Here is a 16,081-nt window from a genome sequence, read left to right as displayed (position 1 = left end):
CCAGGCACTCCGGTTTCCTCCCACATCCCAAAAACATGCATGGTAGGTTGATTGAAGAGTCTAAACTGTATGTATATATATATATATGTATATGTATGTATACATACATATATACATATATACACATATATACATATACATATATATACATATATCCATTTTCCATTTTCAACACCGCTTATCCTGGTTAGGGTCGCGGGACGCTGGAGCCTATCCCAGCTGACTTCGGGCGAAAGGCGGACTACACCCTGAACTGGTCGCCAGTCAGTCGCAGGGCACATATAGACACGGACAACCATTCGCACTCACATTCACACCGTCACTGAGTGGGAACTGAACCCACGCTGCCTGCACCAAAGTCAGGCGAGTGTACCACTACACCATCAGTGACTTTATAAACACACACACACACACACATCAAAATAATCGAAATTTAATATACGTTTTTTTGTCAAGGCGTTCATCAAAGAAACAGCTTTTTTTATATTTATTTATAATACCTTTGTACTGTAGTGGGCGTTTTAGGCCATTAAAAGAGTAATTACAGCCCTCTCTCATCTTTTTAAGTGGGAGAACTTGCACAATTGGTGGCTGACTAAATACTTTTTTGCCCCACTATATATAACGGACAATCGGCTGTAATGGAGGACCGCCTGCTAGTGTGTGTGCGTATGCATTTAACGTTGTTTATTTCTAATCTGTGCAGGCTCATTCATCATCATCATGGGTGCTTGGCTATGTTGTCAACTAGTCTGTCACTTTGGGGGGGAATTTCTATTTCAATTCCGTCTGTTGTCATGTGAACGCATAAAGTGCATGTTTTGCTGTGTGGGGAAAAAGCCACAGCGTTCCCCAGTAGGACAAAATTCCGGTTATGCCGTTCAATCCCATCCCAGGAGTCCTCAACCCACGACACTCCAGTTTTTTTTTTTTAGTTTTTTTTCCTTTCTTGACAGGTTTCAACCTTGTACAGCCTCTTTTCTTGCAGTTTGATGACGGCATGGAACTTGGCTCATTAAATGAAAGGCTAATGTCCTAGGACACCGGACACAAGTCAAACCGTGATGATGTCATCTAGTGTGTTGGTCTTTGATGACTCACAAACACACACTCACACTTCATTATAGTTTCCTTTCAGTTCACTTGCAATGGTCGGTATAAATTCTAGGGTTGTGCAAGGCACCAAACGTGTACCAAAATACAGCGGTACCTTGATTTACTAGTTCCCCAACTTTTTCAAGCTGTCACATGATTGATTTTTTGGATTGTCTTGAAAGTACTTGAAACTTTGAGTAGGACTAAAACAATTACCTCAAATAATTCAATTCATTTTTTCATGAGACAAAAACTGTACCCAAATAATTGATTCACTTTTTCCCCAATCAAGTACCAGTAACAGCTGTATGGTATTTTGTAAAGGTGCAACAATTAATTAATAGACAACTTATTGACTTACTATTTTGATAATCAATTAATCATTTATAGACCTTGATTAACTTAATATTGTCCAAATCCTCTGAATTTAACTCTCTCAACAGTAAATATATACAGGAAGAGGCCATCTCCAAACCTGTTCCCACAAAGTTAAGAAATGTCCAAAATATTAGCCCCTGAGCTCCAGTGAAAGGAACTCTGAATGTGTCCGCAAACCAAGAGATTTTGGAAAGTCAAACAGTTTGGGGATTACCCCTTCCTATTCCAACATGTCTGTGCACCAGTGCAAAAAGAAAGGTCCCTAAAAACATGGATGAGACCATTTGTTTTGAATAACCTTTACAGAGTAATGCCCTCAACCCTATAGAACACTTTTGGATGAATTAAAGCGGAGATTGACAGCCAGGCCTTCTCGTCCAACAACCCGATAGAACACCTTTGGGTTAATTTGGAGTGAGCCAGGCCTTCTTGTCCAACATCAGTGTGTAACCTCACAAAAGTGTTTCTGGAAAAATGGTCATAAATTCCCATGAACACGCTCTTAAACCTTGTGGAAAACCTTCCCATATTAGTTTAAGCTCAAACAAACAACACAAACAAAAAGTGGGCACGTACTTGAATATTAATTGACAAAACTACATCACAATGTCAGCGATTTAAAATCCACCCGTTTTGCAAGCCTTATGCCGTTTAGTGACTTTTACATTCAATGGGTGTCAAACTTAAACCATGTCACAAACTCATTTTGCCTATTTTATGCATAAAACAAAAACAATACTTTTATGGAAGAGGACCTTTAAAAGTGGTTAGCAATCGTTGGAGCCGTACTAATAATATTACTATAATGCTGCCTTGAAATTAACATTTGCAATCAGCTAAAAGAGTTAGTGATTCTACAATTAGTGAATAGACTCGCTACCAAGGCAGCTAACGAGTATCCGTTCATTTTCCCACTGACATTACTTCACAAAGTGGAGAAGAAAAGAAAAGTACCTACTCGTTTTCAGAGAACTAAGTACTTTTACTGTTGTATTACATTTTGATTTTAATTAGAAAAATTCAATTATTTTCTTTCCACGTTTACTAATGTACCTACGGAGTGTGTTCAATGGAAAAAAAAAAGTTCCTGTTATTAATTCAAACATTTCAAAATAATACATTTTAGAGCTGCAATACCATGATACAGTGAAACCCGCAATATTTTTGCTCACGGTTATCATACCGTCAAAATCTGCCTCAGTGACAGGTACCAAAAGTGTCCCACTGATATCATCATGCATTGCACAAAATGTAATTTGTGTGGGAAGCAAACAAAGAGAGATAACATGAACAGGAACGTCTCCCATGATTCCACTGCACTTCTCATCAAGTTCTCGAAGAAAGTTGACAAGCACTACGTTCTTTTGCCCTCGTGACGACTAAAGCAAACGCACCACAGCTGGAAACTGCATACGACTAGCAGTGTGTGTTATTTTGACTTTGTGCATGTACGTGTGTGTGTGTGTGTCTTCCCGTCCCGTTATAGAAGAGGAAGTGGAATGTGGGTCAGAGCGCATGCCGATGTGCTCAAAACACACACAGCAAAAAGAAACTCAGCCAACTTCAGAAGACAAACAGCACCACGTGTTCTCCCAGACGCCTTTCATGTGTTCCCATTTCCAATGTTCACCATTTTAGCATAACAGCCCCATCTAATCAATAGCATCCATCTTCTAAAGTTTTATGAAAGTGTAAAAACAACAAAAAAGATTTGCTTTCACAAAAGCAACAGACAATGAAAAGGTAAAAGTGGAGTTAAACATGTTTTAAATAAATTTTAAAAAACTATTTAAAAAGTTATATTAGGAATAGATGGACAATAAAAAAATCAAGTGTTAAATTAAATGAAAAATCAAATTACAAATTAAAATAGAAGAATAAAATAAGTAAAACATTTTCTATTAAAATGCAAACGGTAATTTACTTTTTTTAGTAACATTAAGAGTACACATTTTGAAAAAACAGTTTTACTAATTTATCAACTACAATTAAATTATATGTAAAATTGAAATTAAAATGTAAACATTTCTAAAATAAGAAATAAAAATAAAGTTTAAAAAGCAACAATCGTGTCAACAAATGATGAACTTGCTATACTTGCGCTAACTTTGTTTTCGGTTGAAATACAACAGAAATGCTATGTTACGCTATCATTTAAAGTTGCTACGTCGACAAAAACAGTCCAACTCACCTCTGTGACGTCCATGACCTTAATGGCCGCCAGTTGTCCCGTCTTGACATGCCGACCCTAACGAAAACGAGAGCAAAAAAAGCGTCAACAAAAGGCAATAAAAACAAAAACAAACTTTGGCTTTTGGTTTGGTTTTTCAAGCACAGTCATAAAACGTTAGCGGTATTGTTTTCTCTTGAACGTGGCGGCTGATCGAATTAGTGAATTGTTAAAATGCTAACAAGCTAAAAGCTGGTATGCTAACATGCTAACAACCTGAGAACAAAATGCATAAAGCCAGATGAATGAGGATTTTACATCCTGCTGTGGAGTTCGGTACTATTTCAAATGAAAATTGCTAAACTGCTAGCATGCTAACGGGTGGGCTGCTAACATATAGCAACAATAAGAACGTGAGAACAGAAAGTGTAAAGGCAGTTTTATAAATAGTTTCACATCTTGCTCTGAAGTCAGGTACTATATTTCTAATGAGAACTTCTGAATGCTAACAGTAGGTATGCTAACAGTCACACAGCAACCCAAGTGCAGATAGCGAAAAGACAGCTGAATAAGGTTTTCATTTGGTGTGGATCACAAGAAAATGCTTATTGTCTGGAATCACAAGACAACGGCGCGGAACCACAATGAGTGGTCTCACAACAACATATTTAGCATAGCACAGAGAAATGCCAAACAGAAGCAGGCGAAAGTGGTGTTTAAACTTTGTCGACCCTTTAAATGCAAAGACAAACAGCAGAAATGATAAACGGAGCTAAATAAGTTGGTGTAGCGAGCACCATTAAGTCATCGCTTTCCAACTCCACACACACACTTCTTGCCTGGCCTAGTGCATATACTGGCTAAAACTACAGCCAAAATAAACGCAGCCACAACAAACCTAACTCTTGCAAGGGAAAAAAAGGAAAACGTTGCTTGTTTGGGTTGTTTTAAATCAACGGTTGCTGATGTGGGAGCAAGCGCCACATCGCCACGTGGTGACTTCATAGGCTGTAACAATGAAAAAACATTCAAACGTTGGAGGCATGACACCATCTCCTCGGCTTTCTTTGTTCAGTGGAAGCAAGGATGTTAGGACAGACGCTAAACAGAATGCTAAGACAGACAGGACGGACGAAAAATAGGAGTTTAAGACAGATGACAGGACGGATGCTAGGACTTACACTAAATAGGCGGCTAAGACAGAGGATAGGATGGACACTTGGACAGACGGTGAATTGGAGGCTAAGAAACGCTAGGATCTACGCTAAATAGGAGTCTACAACAGACAATAGGTCGGACGCTAGGATGGATGTTAGGATGAACATTTTGACTGACGCTTGGACAGAGGCTAGGACTAAGACTGAGGCAAGAATGGATGCTAGGACAGACACTTGGATGGATCTTACCATGGCCGTTCTGGCGGACAGTAGGATGGACGCTAGCACAGATGCTAGAACTGACACTTGGATGGTTGTTAGGATGGACGTTAGGACGGACATTACGACTGCCGCTTGGGTAGGACAGAAGGAAGGACAGACACTAAGATTAGAACGGATGCTTGGATGAATGTTAGGTTGACGCTAGTACAGACGTTAGGATGAGGTTAGGATTGATGCTTGGACGGACACAATGATGGACGCTAGGACAAACGGTAGGACAGACACTGGGACAGGGACTAAGAATGAGGCTAGGACAGATGCAAGGCTGGAGACAAGAAAGGAGTGTAGGAAGGACACTAGCACAGATGCAAAGACGGATGTTAGACAATAGGACAGGTTCCTAGGATGGACGTGAGCACAGATGCCAGCATGGACACTAAGACGGATGCAAGGACAGACACTAGTAAAGACGCTAGCACAGACGCTAGCACAGACGCTAGGATGGGCGCTAGCTCGGATGGACATTAGGGTGGAAATTAGGATGCCCCCTAAAACGGACACTAGGACAGAGACTAGGTTGGACGCTTGAATAGACGCTTGGATGAATGTTATATTGGTCGCAAGGACGGGTGTTAGGACAGATGTTAGAACGGACATTACGATGGACACTTAAATGGATGCTAGGACGAACATTATGATGGAGATTAGGACGGATGCTAGAACAGATGCTTAGATGAATGTTATGTCGGATTCTAGGACTGACATTAGGACAGACATTATGATGGACATTTAAATGACGCTGGGACAAACATTAGGACAGGCACTAAGGCTATGTTCACACTGCAGGTCAATTACGATTTTTTTTGCCCACTGACATGTATCTGATTTTTTTTCACGTCAATGTGAACAGTACAATTCAGATTTTTTCACATCTGGCCCAGACCTCTTTCATATGTGGATATAAATCGGATATGTATCCGATGCGAGTCTAGTATGGACGATCAAGTCGCACTCCTCCGACCCATACGTCATCAAATGGCGGCAAATGTCATAACTGTTCGACAAAAGCAACAGCGGACGAAGGAGCAGAAAACAGTCATTAGTGAAAAGAAGATACTTTAGAACTGATAAATACAAGAAAATGTTCAAACTCTTTGAAATTTTCACAACTGCGTCATGACGATGGACAACTGTGGGCATGTGAAGCCCTTTGAGAGTCTTTTGTGATTAAATGCTATACAAATAAACCTGACTTGACCTACGCGGGGGGCCGTATTTACTTCCGTAAACATGTTTGTGAGCAGTCGCAATATAAAGCCCTATTTTGTGCGCATGCGTTATCACGGACACTGAAATGACACTAGGACGACGAACGTTACCACAGGCACTTGTTCACACTGCAGGTCAATTCCGCCTTTTTCCCCCCAATGTGACATGTATCTGATTTTTTCATGTCAATCTGAACAGTACAATTCAGATTTTTTCATATCCGACCCAGGCCTCTTTCATATGCGGATATAGATCGGCTATGTATCCGATGGCCACAAGGCGGAAGGACACTAGGAATGACGTTACAACTGAGGCTTGGGCGGATTCTAGGACAGACACTAGGACGGAGGCTAAAACAGAGTCTTGGATGAATGTTGGACGCTAGGATCCGTCCTACAAAAAAACATTACAAAAGACATTTGTATGGATGCTACGACGAACATTAGGACAGACGCTAAAACAGATGCTAAGGCAGACGCTAGAACTGACGTTATGACTGAGGCTTGGATGGATGGTAGGACAGACACTAGGCAGTAGGACGGACACTTGAATGAATGTTAAACGCTAGTACAGACATTAAGACGGACGTTAGGACGGAGAGTATGATAGATGCAAGGCCAGATGCTAGGACGGATGTAAGGACAGGCTCAGACAGACATAAATGAGTGCAAACAGTTCAGTCAGGTTTTATTTTCTGGTTTCCAACACAATTCCAACACAATTCTACTAAAGTGAATATCTTGTGCCTATTCACAGTTGGTATGCTAACATAATATTAAGATAGCAACCCGAGTACAAAAAGTGCTAAGGGAGACTGATAAGGAATTTCCATCCTGCCCTGTATTTTGAAAGAGAATTGCTAAAATGCTATAATGTCTGATAAAGTGATCAGTACCAAAACAGCAAAACAAACAAGGGGGAAAACAAGCAGAAAACCACTTGGAAGTTAATTCCAGTAATAAAGAGGATAGACTGAGTTGTTGTGCATAAATAGTGTCACAGGGTGGAGAAGAAAAAGCGCTCAGTCAGCAGGGTGGCGGCTTGAAAGGGTCACATGGGCAGGTGTCCATGAATTGATTTACTCACAGTGCTTCATTTCACACACACTCATCCCATCACAACCCCCTCTAAACCTCCCCAGAACCCCCTCTAAACTTTACCCATTTTTTTCCTCTGTTGTTTTGGTACATTTCTCTAATCAGAATGAATTCTCATAATGGTTCGTTCAAGTTGGTCTATAAGTGTGGCTCTGGCCTTATATTCCATTGTCAGATATTGTAACATTGTGTTGTGCTCCGGCTTTATATACTGTATACATGCCAGTTGATGGTTCAGGAGATGTACTTTTGAGCTATTTCAGAAAACTGGTTGATCATTGGTAAAACTAAAGCTTCACACATTTCTCTTCAGTAAAGAAAGTCAAGATTCACCATGCAAAAAAATGTCTAATGGAAAGTATAACGGATACATTTAGAAATATGCTTGTTCAATCATTTTTCATAAAGACTTATGCAATGAACGATTGCCTAAATGTTGAACACTATAAAACATTGTGATCAACATGACAAAGCAATTGATAATGGAGGCAACAGCAGACAATTTTGTACATAATCATTTTCATGGATGTACCAGTTTTGCAACTTGTTCAAAGAAATTAGAAATTGTTTTTTTAATGTGCACAATGGCGTGAAGACTGAACAAGTAGTTTTGAGAATTTCAATTCTGATCTGACAAAAGTAGCAAAGCGACTGAGAAAAAATAATTACATGTTTTGTGAAAAAATGCAAAGCAGCTTCCCTCTACATGTTGAACACTGGTTGTTGCACTCCACTTTACCTAGAAATTTGACTCTCCTTTGTGGTCTGTATAGGCAGTATGGTGGCCGATTGGTTAGCACATCCGCCTCACTGTTCTGAGGTCATCGGTATAAAATCTGTGTTTTTTTTCTTTGAGAAGCAGTTTTGCTTACTTTGAGGAACAGCTTTCTAATTTTGAGGAGCAATGTTTGCAGATTAATCCCACAGGGACCTGAAGTAAAAGAGGGGTTTTGTGGAGTCCAGGGTGGGCAGAGACCACTGGCCAGGTCTTTAGTCTGGTCATAACCAGGATAAACCCCTCCTTTGCTTTAGGTCCCTGTGATTGAGACATGCAAAAAGAAACAATTAAAAGCTTAAATTTTAACAAATATTTGTTGTTTTTATTCATCAACAATCTTTTTTTGCCATAGAGAACAGGCAACCAATTAAAAATCTTTTTCAAAAGATTATACAAAACATACTGAATATTTCGCCAAAAGATGTGAGTGAGCAAATGCATCTATATACATGAGTTCAGTGTGGATCAGTAGTCTCATAGCTTAGCTAATGTTAGTTCATGCTCATTCTTTGGTCAAAACTACAAGAATACACAATTGTTGACATTTTATGAACAACAAATAGCAAAGCAAACTACATCAACATTCTCATTTTTTTCCCCTTCTTTCGTGGTGACTTAGCATTTGTGGATGAATTGGCCACTTCAGGGACAGCGAGGAGGAGGGGTGCACGCGACGGCGTATGTTATTTTCAGTATTTAAAAGATGTTTTTTCTGCTTTGTTCTGAGGTATAGAAACTAAATCAGTCGCTCCAATAATTTAAGGGAGCAAGCAATGTTTTGTATTATTTAAAGACCCCCAAAATGTAAATCCATGTTTTGTTTCGAAATTCATTAAATGTTCGATGATAAGTGCTGAAAACCTGTGCAAAGACTGAAAACAATATAGTACTGAATTGTTGAGATATGGCTTAAAACTTCCCCATTTAAATTTTCCTGATTTTGTGGGTGGGTCTAAAAAGTATCCTCGTGATGTCACGAGGATGAGACGAGGATGCTGCAAGCGCTCTAGTGGCCATTTGGCGGAATTGCCACTTCTTTATTCATAAACCTAGTTCTACCAGTATAGCGTGCAATTGGCCATGAAACTATGCCCACAACTCAAAAAAATAACAACAACAAAATACATCATCCCTGAAGTGAAACATGTTTTGTGTCATTTGGTTGACATGTCCTTTGTCTGGCACCACGCATGTTGTACTGCAAGCCGGACAGCAGTTAGAGAAGCCGCCGGAGCAGCGTTACGGGAGGCCATCAGCCACAGATGCCTGCCGCACATCACGGAGGCTACTCGCCCACCAATTGCCACTACCTTGTTCATAAATAACTTCACCCTGTTCTACCAGTATAGTGTGCAATTGGCCATGAAACGACAGTATGTCCACAACTCAAAATGATACATCTTCCCTGACATGTAATGTGTTTTGTGTTATTTGGGCGATGGTGTCTTGAGTCTGGTATGTTGTGTTGTGAGGATGCAGCGACAGCCCATTGCAAGCCGGACGTCAGTGCAGGTCTTTGAAGGGGGAAGCAGGATTTTCAGAGCTCTCAGCGTCCACAGCGCCTCGAAGCTGAAAGGATGTCTCAATTCTTGACCATTTTTAAGTTTTAGTTCACATACATTTTTTTTCTCCATTTATTCATTGTCTGGCTTGTTAGCAAGACAATCTTTTCTGTAATGTGTCAAATTTACAAGACATTTATTTTGTCTGTTTTGGGGGTCTTTAACTTGCCCCGAGGACGTAGGAATTGAATCTACAAGTGTACACGTATTATGCCGTTCAATTACGACATGAAAATTCAATGATTAACAACTTTTTGGATATTAACAGTCGCTATGAGCCTCTAAGAAATATACTCAACTGCGATGGAATGTCAGTACTCACCAAGAAAAGCTGGATTTTTGTTTTATCTTTGGCGAGCTTGCACGGATGCTATCATTGGATAAAGGAGTGATACATGAATAAAGTGAGCCCTAATTTGTAAGAATCGGGTAAGGATTAAGGACTTTATGCCACTTTTTTTGTCGCAAATCGACCCAAATTTACTTTTCCAGTAATCAATGTAAATTAATAGGATATGTGACCAAAACCTTGACTCTTTGGTAGAAAGATGCCCGGATGTTTCTGATTAGTTGAGACAAAAATGGGATGTTTAAACAGGCCATTTTTCAATGGCAGCGTCCGCTCGAGCGTTCTCACTTGCCGGGCCAAACCGAGAGCAAGCGCATTGTCAGAATTACTTCAAACTTCACAGAAAACAAGAAAAATAATAGTTCATCACTTTCATCTAGTTTTAAACCGTGTCTGAATCCTTTGAACGTGTGTTTTTTGATGCAAAAATCAAGGAACATTTTCATCTTTGTCAGAAACAGAAAATATAATTTGAACTGAAAATTTTAAAAACGAGGAGGTAAAGTGTTTAACAATAACGTCATTGGAAAAGAAGTAGGATTACCTTGCGCGAAACAATGAGAAAACACGATTTTGGTATACCTCCGCTAAATCCAAGTGCCAGAAATCCAGCACAACGCAAAATGGCGGCCGTTTTTCTGTATTTAGTAACTTACTGACTGTAAGGTAGGGTAGGGGAGAGTGTGACGAGACAGATTAAGAAGACAAAGGCAGATCATATAACCATGTTGTGGAAGCTGAGAAAGGAAAAGTGTTCTGCGGCTTTTCAAGAAGACGTGAGACAGGCTCTTGGTGGACAGAGAAGCTTCCAGAAGACTGGACCACTACAGATAGGTGATGAGAGAGACAGGCAGGAGAGTACTTGGTCTATCTTCTGGTAGGAAAGGGGAGAAAGAGACTTGGTGGTGCAACATCAAAGTACAGGAAATCATACCAGGAAAGAAGTTAGCTAAGAAGAAGTGGGACACTGAGAGGAGTGAGGAGAGGATAAAGAAATACTTGGAGATGCGACGTAGGGCAAAGGTAGAGGTGGCAGAGGCCAAACAAGAGGCATGGGATGACATGCATGCTAGGTTGGACACTAAAGAAGGAGAAAAAGATCTATACAGGTTGGCCAGACTGGCCAATGGCTGGTTTTACGTCACACTGCAGTCTCTGTATTAAGAGACCGCATGATATGTTGTTCTATGCCATGCTAATCACTAAATGACAAGTTTATGGTCTAAAATGAAGGAAACCATTTGTTTGTGTGTATATAGAAGTGTGTCTACTGGACTGAAGGCAGATAGGATGAAGACGAGAATTGGGAGCTGGATGCCAATCCCGTCACTCCACCAAAGGAAATGCCAAGGCAGTGGTGTAATTTTATAATAACACACAAACACAGTGTCATCTGGTTGGAGCGACAGAAAGAGAGTGTGTGTGTGTGTGTGTGTGTGTGTGCGTGCGTGCGTGTGCGTGCGTGATTTTAGAGGGACAAAGCCTTCTTTATTGCACCCCCTCTGGGCTTTGAATCATGGACAACAGGCCAGGTGCAAGCAGCCATGTAAACACACACACACTTGTTAATTTAAATAATCTAAAACAAAAAAATAACAGTTAAAACACCACTAAAGGCAAATAAGAATGTAAGTACCAAAAAGTTGTTTAGTTGGTAAAATAATAATTAAAACCCTCCAAAAGTGAATTCAGGTGAGTTAATTGGCAAAATGGTAAGTAAGAATTAAAACCACCTCAAAAGGCAATTTAGTTGGCATAATAAGAATTCAAGACCCTCCATAATACAGTAGATGATTTAGATAGTGGCTTAATAAGAGTAAAGGCTTCTTTATACTCGCGCGGGCGGTGACCGCGCTGACGTCACTGCGGCTATCCTGCGCGCAGTTTGCCTTTACACTCGAGCGCAACCCACGCGTACAGTTTTGAATGCGTACTGCAGTTCTCCTCCAAGTCGGGGGTGTGGCTACGGCTGGTATTGGCTAGGATGCCACAGGGTGGAGTTTCCTCTGCATTTTTGCACCATTTCCGGTAGCCGTTTTTACTTTCCTTTCCGTAACAAGGAAAAAAGCAACAACAATGGCGACCGTGGAACAGTGTCTGCTAGAACAAATAGACCTAGATGACCAGATGATACGTTTCATGATGCTGCAAAATCGATCAAGAAGGCAGCGCCGTAGAACTGGTATGTAGAACTAAGGGCACGTTGAGTACCTCATCACACCATGTGACTAAAACGGACCAATCACGAGAGGTGATGTCCGCGGCATTCTAAGCACAGCAACAATTTTTGCCGTGTGCGCGTCAACTGACGCAGAGGGGCCGCGCGGGCCAATTTGTCAGTCACGTGATGCAATGCAGGCGTTGTCGGACGCGCGAGCGCGGGAGAATAAAGTGGCCCTAAGAATTAAAGGCGCCTCAAAAGGAGATTTCGTTGGCATAGTCAGAATTGAAGCCCCCCATAATAGTGGATTTAGTTGGCAGGACAAGCAAGAATTAAAGCTGCCCGGAAATGTGATTTAGTAGGCATAATAAGAATTCAAGCACCACCCATCGTAACTCATTTAGTTGGTGAAAAATAATTGTAAGAATTTAAGCTGCTCCAAATGTGATCAAGTATCACAGGATCCCGTCGTGGTACGCCGGTGACATTCCATCCACGGGTGCAACTTTTCACAACAGTGAGCTAGCAGGCTAATTTTAGCCTTGCTGAGTTCTCCTCTCCATCGGAAGCTCGTTATTCCCTGGCTGAGGCTCATTAGCGTTGATGGCGGCTGACTGGGAGGTTGAGGAGATACGAATCAGGGATAGGACACTATAAAATCCTGTAAGCCGGCCCAGTCACAATCGCAGGCCTGGGACGAGGATACACGTCGGGTTGGGGCTAAAAGCAGCGAGCTAATTAAAAGCAACACAAAAGGTGAATGGAGTTGATAACGACTTCTCTGGGTTAGTAGTTGGGAAAATCAGCGCTCGAAAGCAGTTTTACTTATCAACATGAAATTTGGTCTTTTTTTCTTCTTTTTTTGTCTATCATGAGTAGACGCACAAAAAAGTTTCAAAAAGTCATGCCGGAAAAGACACAGGAAGTCTGCCATTCTGCTTTGAAGTTGTCATTTTAGACTCATTTTGGTCACTTGCAAGCATCCTTTGAATATTTGGAAATTTAAGTCCCTAAACACAGTTTCACTTAGCTACATGAAATTTGGTAAGCATGTCTATCATGAGTAGACACACAAAAACAGTCCCAACAAGCCATGCCCGAACAGGCATTTAAAGTCTGCCATTTAGCTTTGAAGTGGCGATATCAGGCTTATTTTGATCATTTCCAAGGTACTTCGAATTTTTTGAAAATTCAGCCCCCGAAGCCAGTTTCACTTAGCAAAATGAAATTTGGTAGGGATGTCCATCTTGAGTAGACCCATAAAAAGTCTCAAGAATCCATGCCTGAAAAGACACAGGAAGTCCGCCATTTTGCTTTAAAGCGATCTTTTCAGAGTCTTTTTTGGCCATTTCCAGTGGTCCTTCAACGATAAGATATCCTTAATGTTTTGCCAGAATTTTAGGAATAAGGATGATGAAGATTGGATTTGTGGTGACAGGCTGACAGTTGGATGTTACCAGTGCCATCTTCCATGGGGGGGCTTGTGTGGGCTAATATATTAAGTGTAGTTTGGGGGATTTATCCCCCTCCCGGCCTAAGAAAACACCCACCATGCCGCAGAAAGAAGCAAGCGACGTGACTAATCCGCGGACAGCAGAAGCAGCTTAAAGTAAACAGCGTGATTCAGTACACTCAAAAGAACTGCCGTCACTACAATGTGCCCCTTTTGTGTGTCTGTTAATGATCCATACCACAGACTCCCTTTCAGATAAGATACTGAAAATACAGTCCCTCAAATGACTAAAGTATCAAAAGTATCGATATTTAATCTTGAGAATCTTTCTTCTGGTATCAACGGCATCGACATTTGAGACTGTTTTGATCGTTTCCCCATGCAAGTGACGCTGCTCCAGACGGTGTAATGGCATCTCATCACAGCACACACTGTACTGTTTTTGTTTGTATTTGCGTGTATTTTCGTTTGGAAATGCCACTCCATGTTGAGAAAAGGTTTACACGACGAGCACATACAAACAAACAACCATTTGTGCACACATTCACACTTACGGGCAGTTTAGAGTCTTCAATCAACCTACCACGGATGTTTTTGGGATGTAGGAGGAAACCGGAGTGCCTGGAGAAAACCCACCCAGGCACGGGGAGAACATGCAAACTCCACACAGGTGGGGCCGGGATTTGAACCCTGGTCCTCAGAACTGTGAGGCAGATGTGCTAACCAGTCGGTCACTGTGCCGCCACAAACTCTATATTCACAGTAAATTATTTTTGCAGATGTAACTCGAGTCACTGGCAATCTATATATACAAAGCTACGGTATGCCAGTTAGGTTAGACTACACAGATCATGCATGGTCCAGCGCTACCAATGAAAAGGTTAGTGTAGAGTCCTGTGAATGTTTGATTTTACATTTTATAGTAATTTCTTTTTATGTATGTATGTATGTATTTATCTATTTATGCAATTTTATTTTTTTCATTTAAATATTGAAATTTATAATAAGATATTCGGTAAGTGTTCGCTTAACTTTGCAGTTTTATTTTGGTGACAAAAGTCCTTCGGTCCGACACAGAAAATGCACTTTTGGGACATTTTCGGTGGCCGAAAATTTGGTGTATCACTAGATATGATACTGTATATGGAGACACGAACTAAACATTACATCTTGTAATATTTGGTGGCTCTGTGGTGACGTCGTGTGTTCAACAAAAGACATTGTAGACATTTAAAGTTCCTACGGTTGCTTTGTCACAACCCCCTTCGCCATTCACCCGAATAAGGAGGAAGTGCTTAGACATGTTTTGCCGGAAGCAGAAATAGGTTGCGCTTATATCGGATTTAATCTTCAGTGACATAGTTTCTTCGAGCTCAAAGACGATTCAGACCTTAATGATCCGAACATGCGTGTTTTTGGGGGGGGGGAAATAAAAAAACAATACAGTCTTCTATGAACCCAACATGTATTTTTGTAAACAAGACAATTTAGTCCTCAGTGAAGCTATTGTCGCAGTTTTGTTAAACATCAACTACAATTCAACCTTCGATGAAACGACACAAAACCCTTCCACCATGGTTCAAAGGGCTAGCTCACCAAAGGTGTTTGTCACACTACGCTTGAATGCTGCCGTAAATATCAATGAAGCCAGCTTTGTGGACACTGTTGTTGCTACAGTAACACTTGGTTTCACTCAGGGGAACATTTGGCTTTGAATAACAGCAAAAAAGACTTCCTTTATTTGGCTAAGGCTGGAAATGGATAAGGCTAGAGTCATGACAACGGCACCGTGATGACATCATAGACTCCAGTAACATGATTTTTCTCATTTTCAGTCTTGTACTGTATTAACGTACAGTCTTTGTTCTTTACAAAAACCAAGAGTTAGGTTCACTGAAAAATCTTAATTCTCTTTGTTGTTTAAAAAAACATGATGGTTCTCTGACATTTTCACAGTCTTGGATGATTAAAAACACATATGTGAGGTTCACTGAAGTAGCTTAATCATCTTTGATGGTTACATTAACAATGTACGCAAGGTCGACTTAAGACTGAATTGTCTGAAGTTTACAAAAACATATATATTGGGTTCACTGAAGTCAGTTCGTGGAAAAAAAATCTATGCATTTGATGTTTACAAACACGTTTTTTTTTGTTAAAGACTAGTCTTTAATTTTTTGAAAAACAGATTTGTTGAGGACCGTCTTTTGTGTAAAAAAATACAGTTGGACTCACTGAATAAATTGTTTCTTTTATTTATTTATTTTTTTCAGCCCGTATGCTCGGGTCACTGAAAATAGATTTTTGTCTTTGAGGTTTAGAAAAACACAAAGGTTAGATTTATTTAAACTACATGGTCTTTGTTGTTTAGAAAAACACGCAAGCTGGGT

At 40.5% G+C, this 16,081-nt stretch overlaps 1 protein-coding gene across 8 annotated transcripts in view; it reads right to left on the bottom strand.

Moving 5' to 3' along the window:
- Positions 1 to 16,081, bottom strand: part of LOC133487196 (mitogen-activated protein kinase kinase kinase kinase 4-like) — a 91,278-nt gene that overhangs the window by 54,042 nt on the left and 21,155 nt on the right. For all 8 annotated transcript variants that reach the window (XM_061793385.1, XM_061793386.1, XM_061793387.1 and 5 more), the window contains exon 3: positions 3,665 to 3,721. In XM_061793385.1, coding sequence (XP_061649369.1) covers positions 3,665 to 3,721 — 57 coding nt within the window. The remainder of the gene's footprint in view (positions 1 to 3,664; positions 3,722 to 16,081) is intronic.

Source organism: Phyllopteryx taeniolatus, chromosome 12 (assembly GCF_024500385.1).
Source record: "Phyllopteryx taeniolatus isolate TA_2022b chromosome 12, UOR_Ptae_1.2, whole genome shotgun sequence".
Classification (NCBI taxonomy): Eukaryota; Metazoa; Chordata; class Actinopteri; order Syngnathiformes; family Syngnathidae; genus Phyllopteryx; species Phyllopteryx taeniolatus.
The sequence above is the reverse complement of the archived record's forward strand: the minus strand, read 5'-3'. Positions and strand labels throughout refer to the sequence as shown.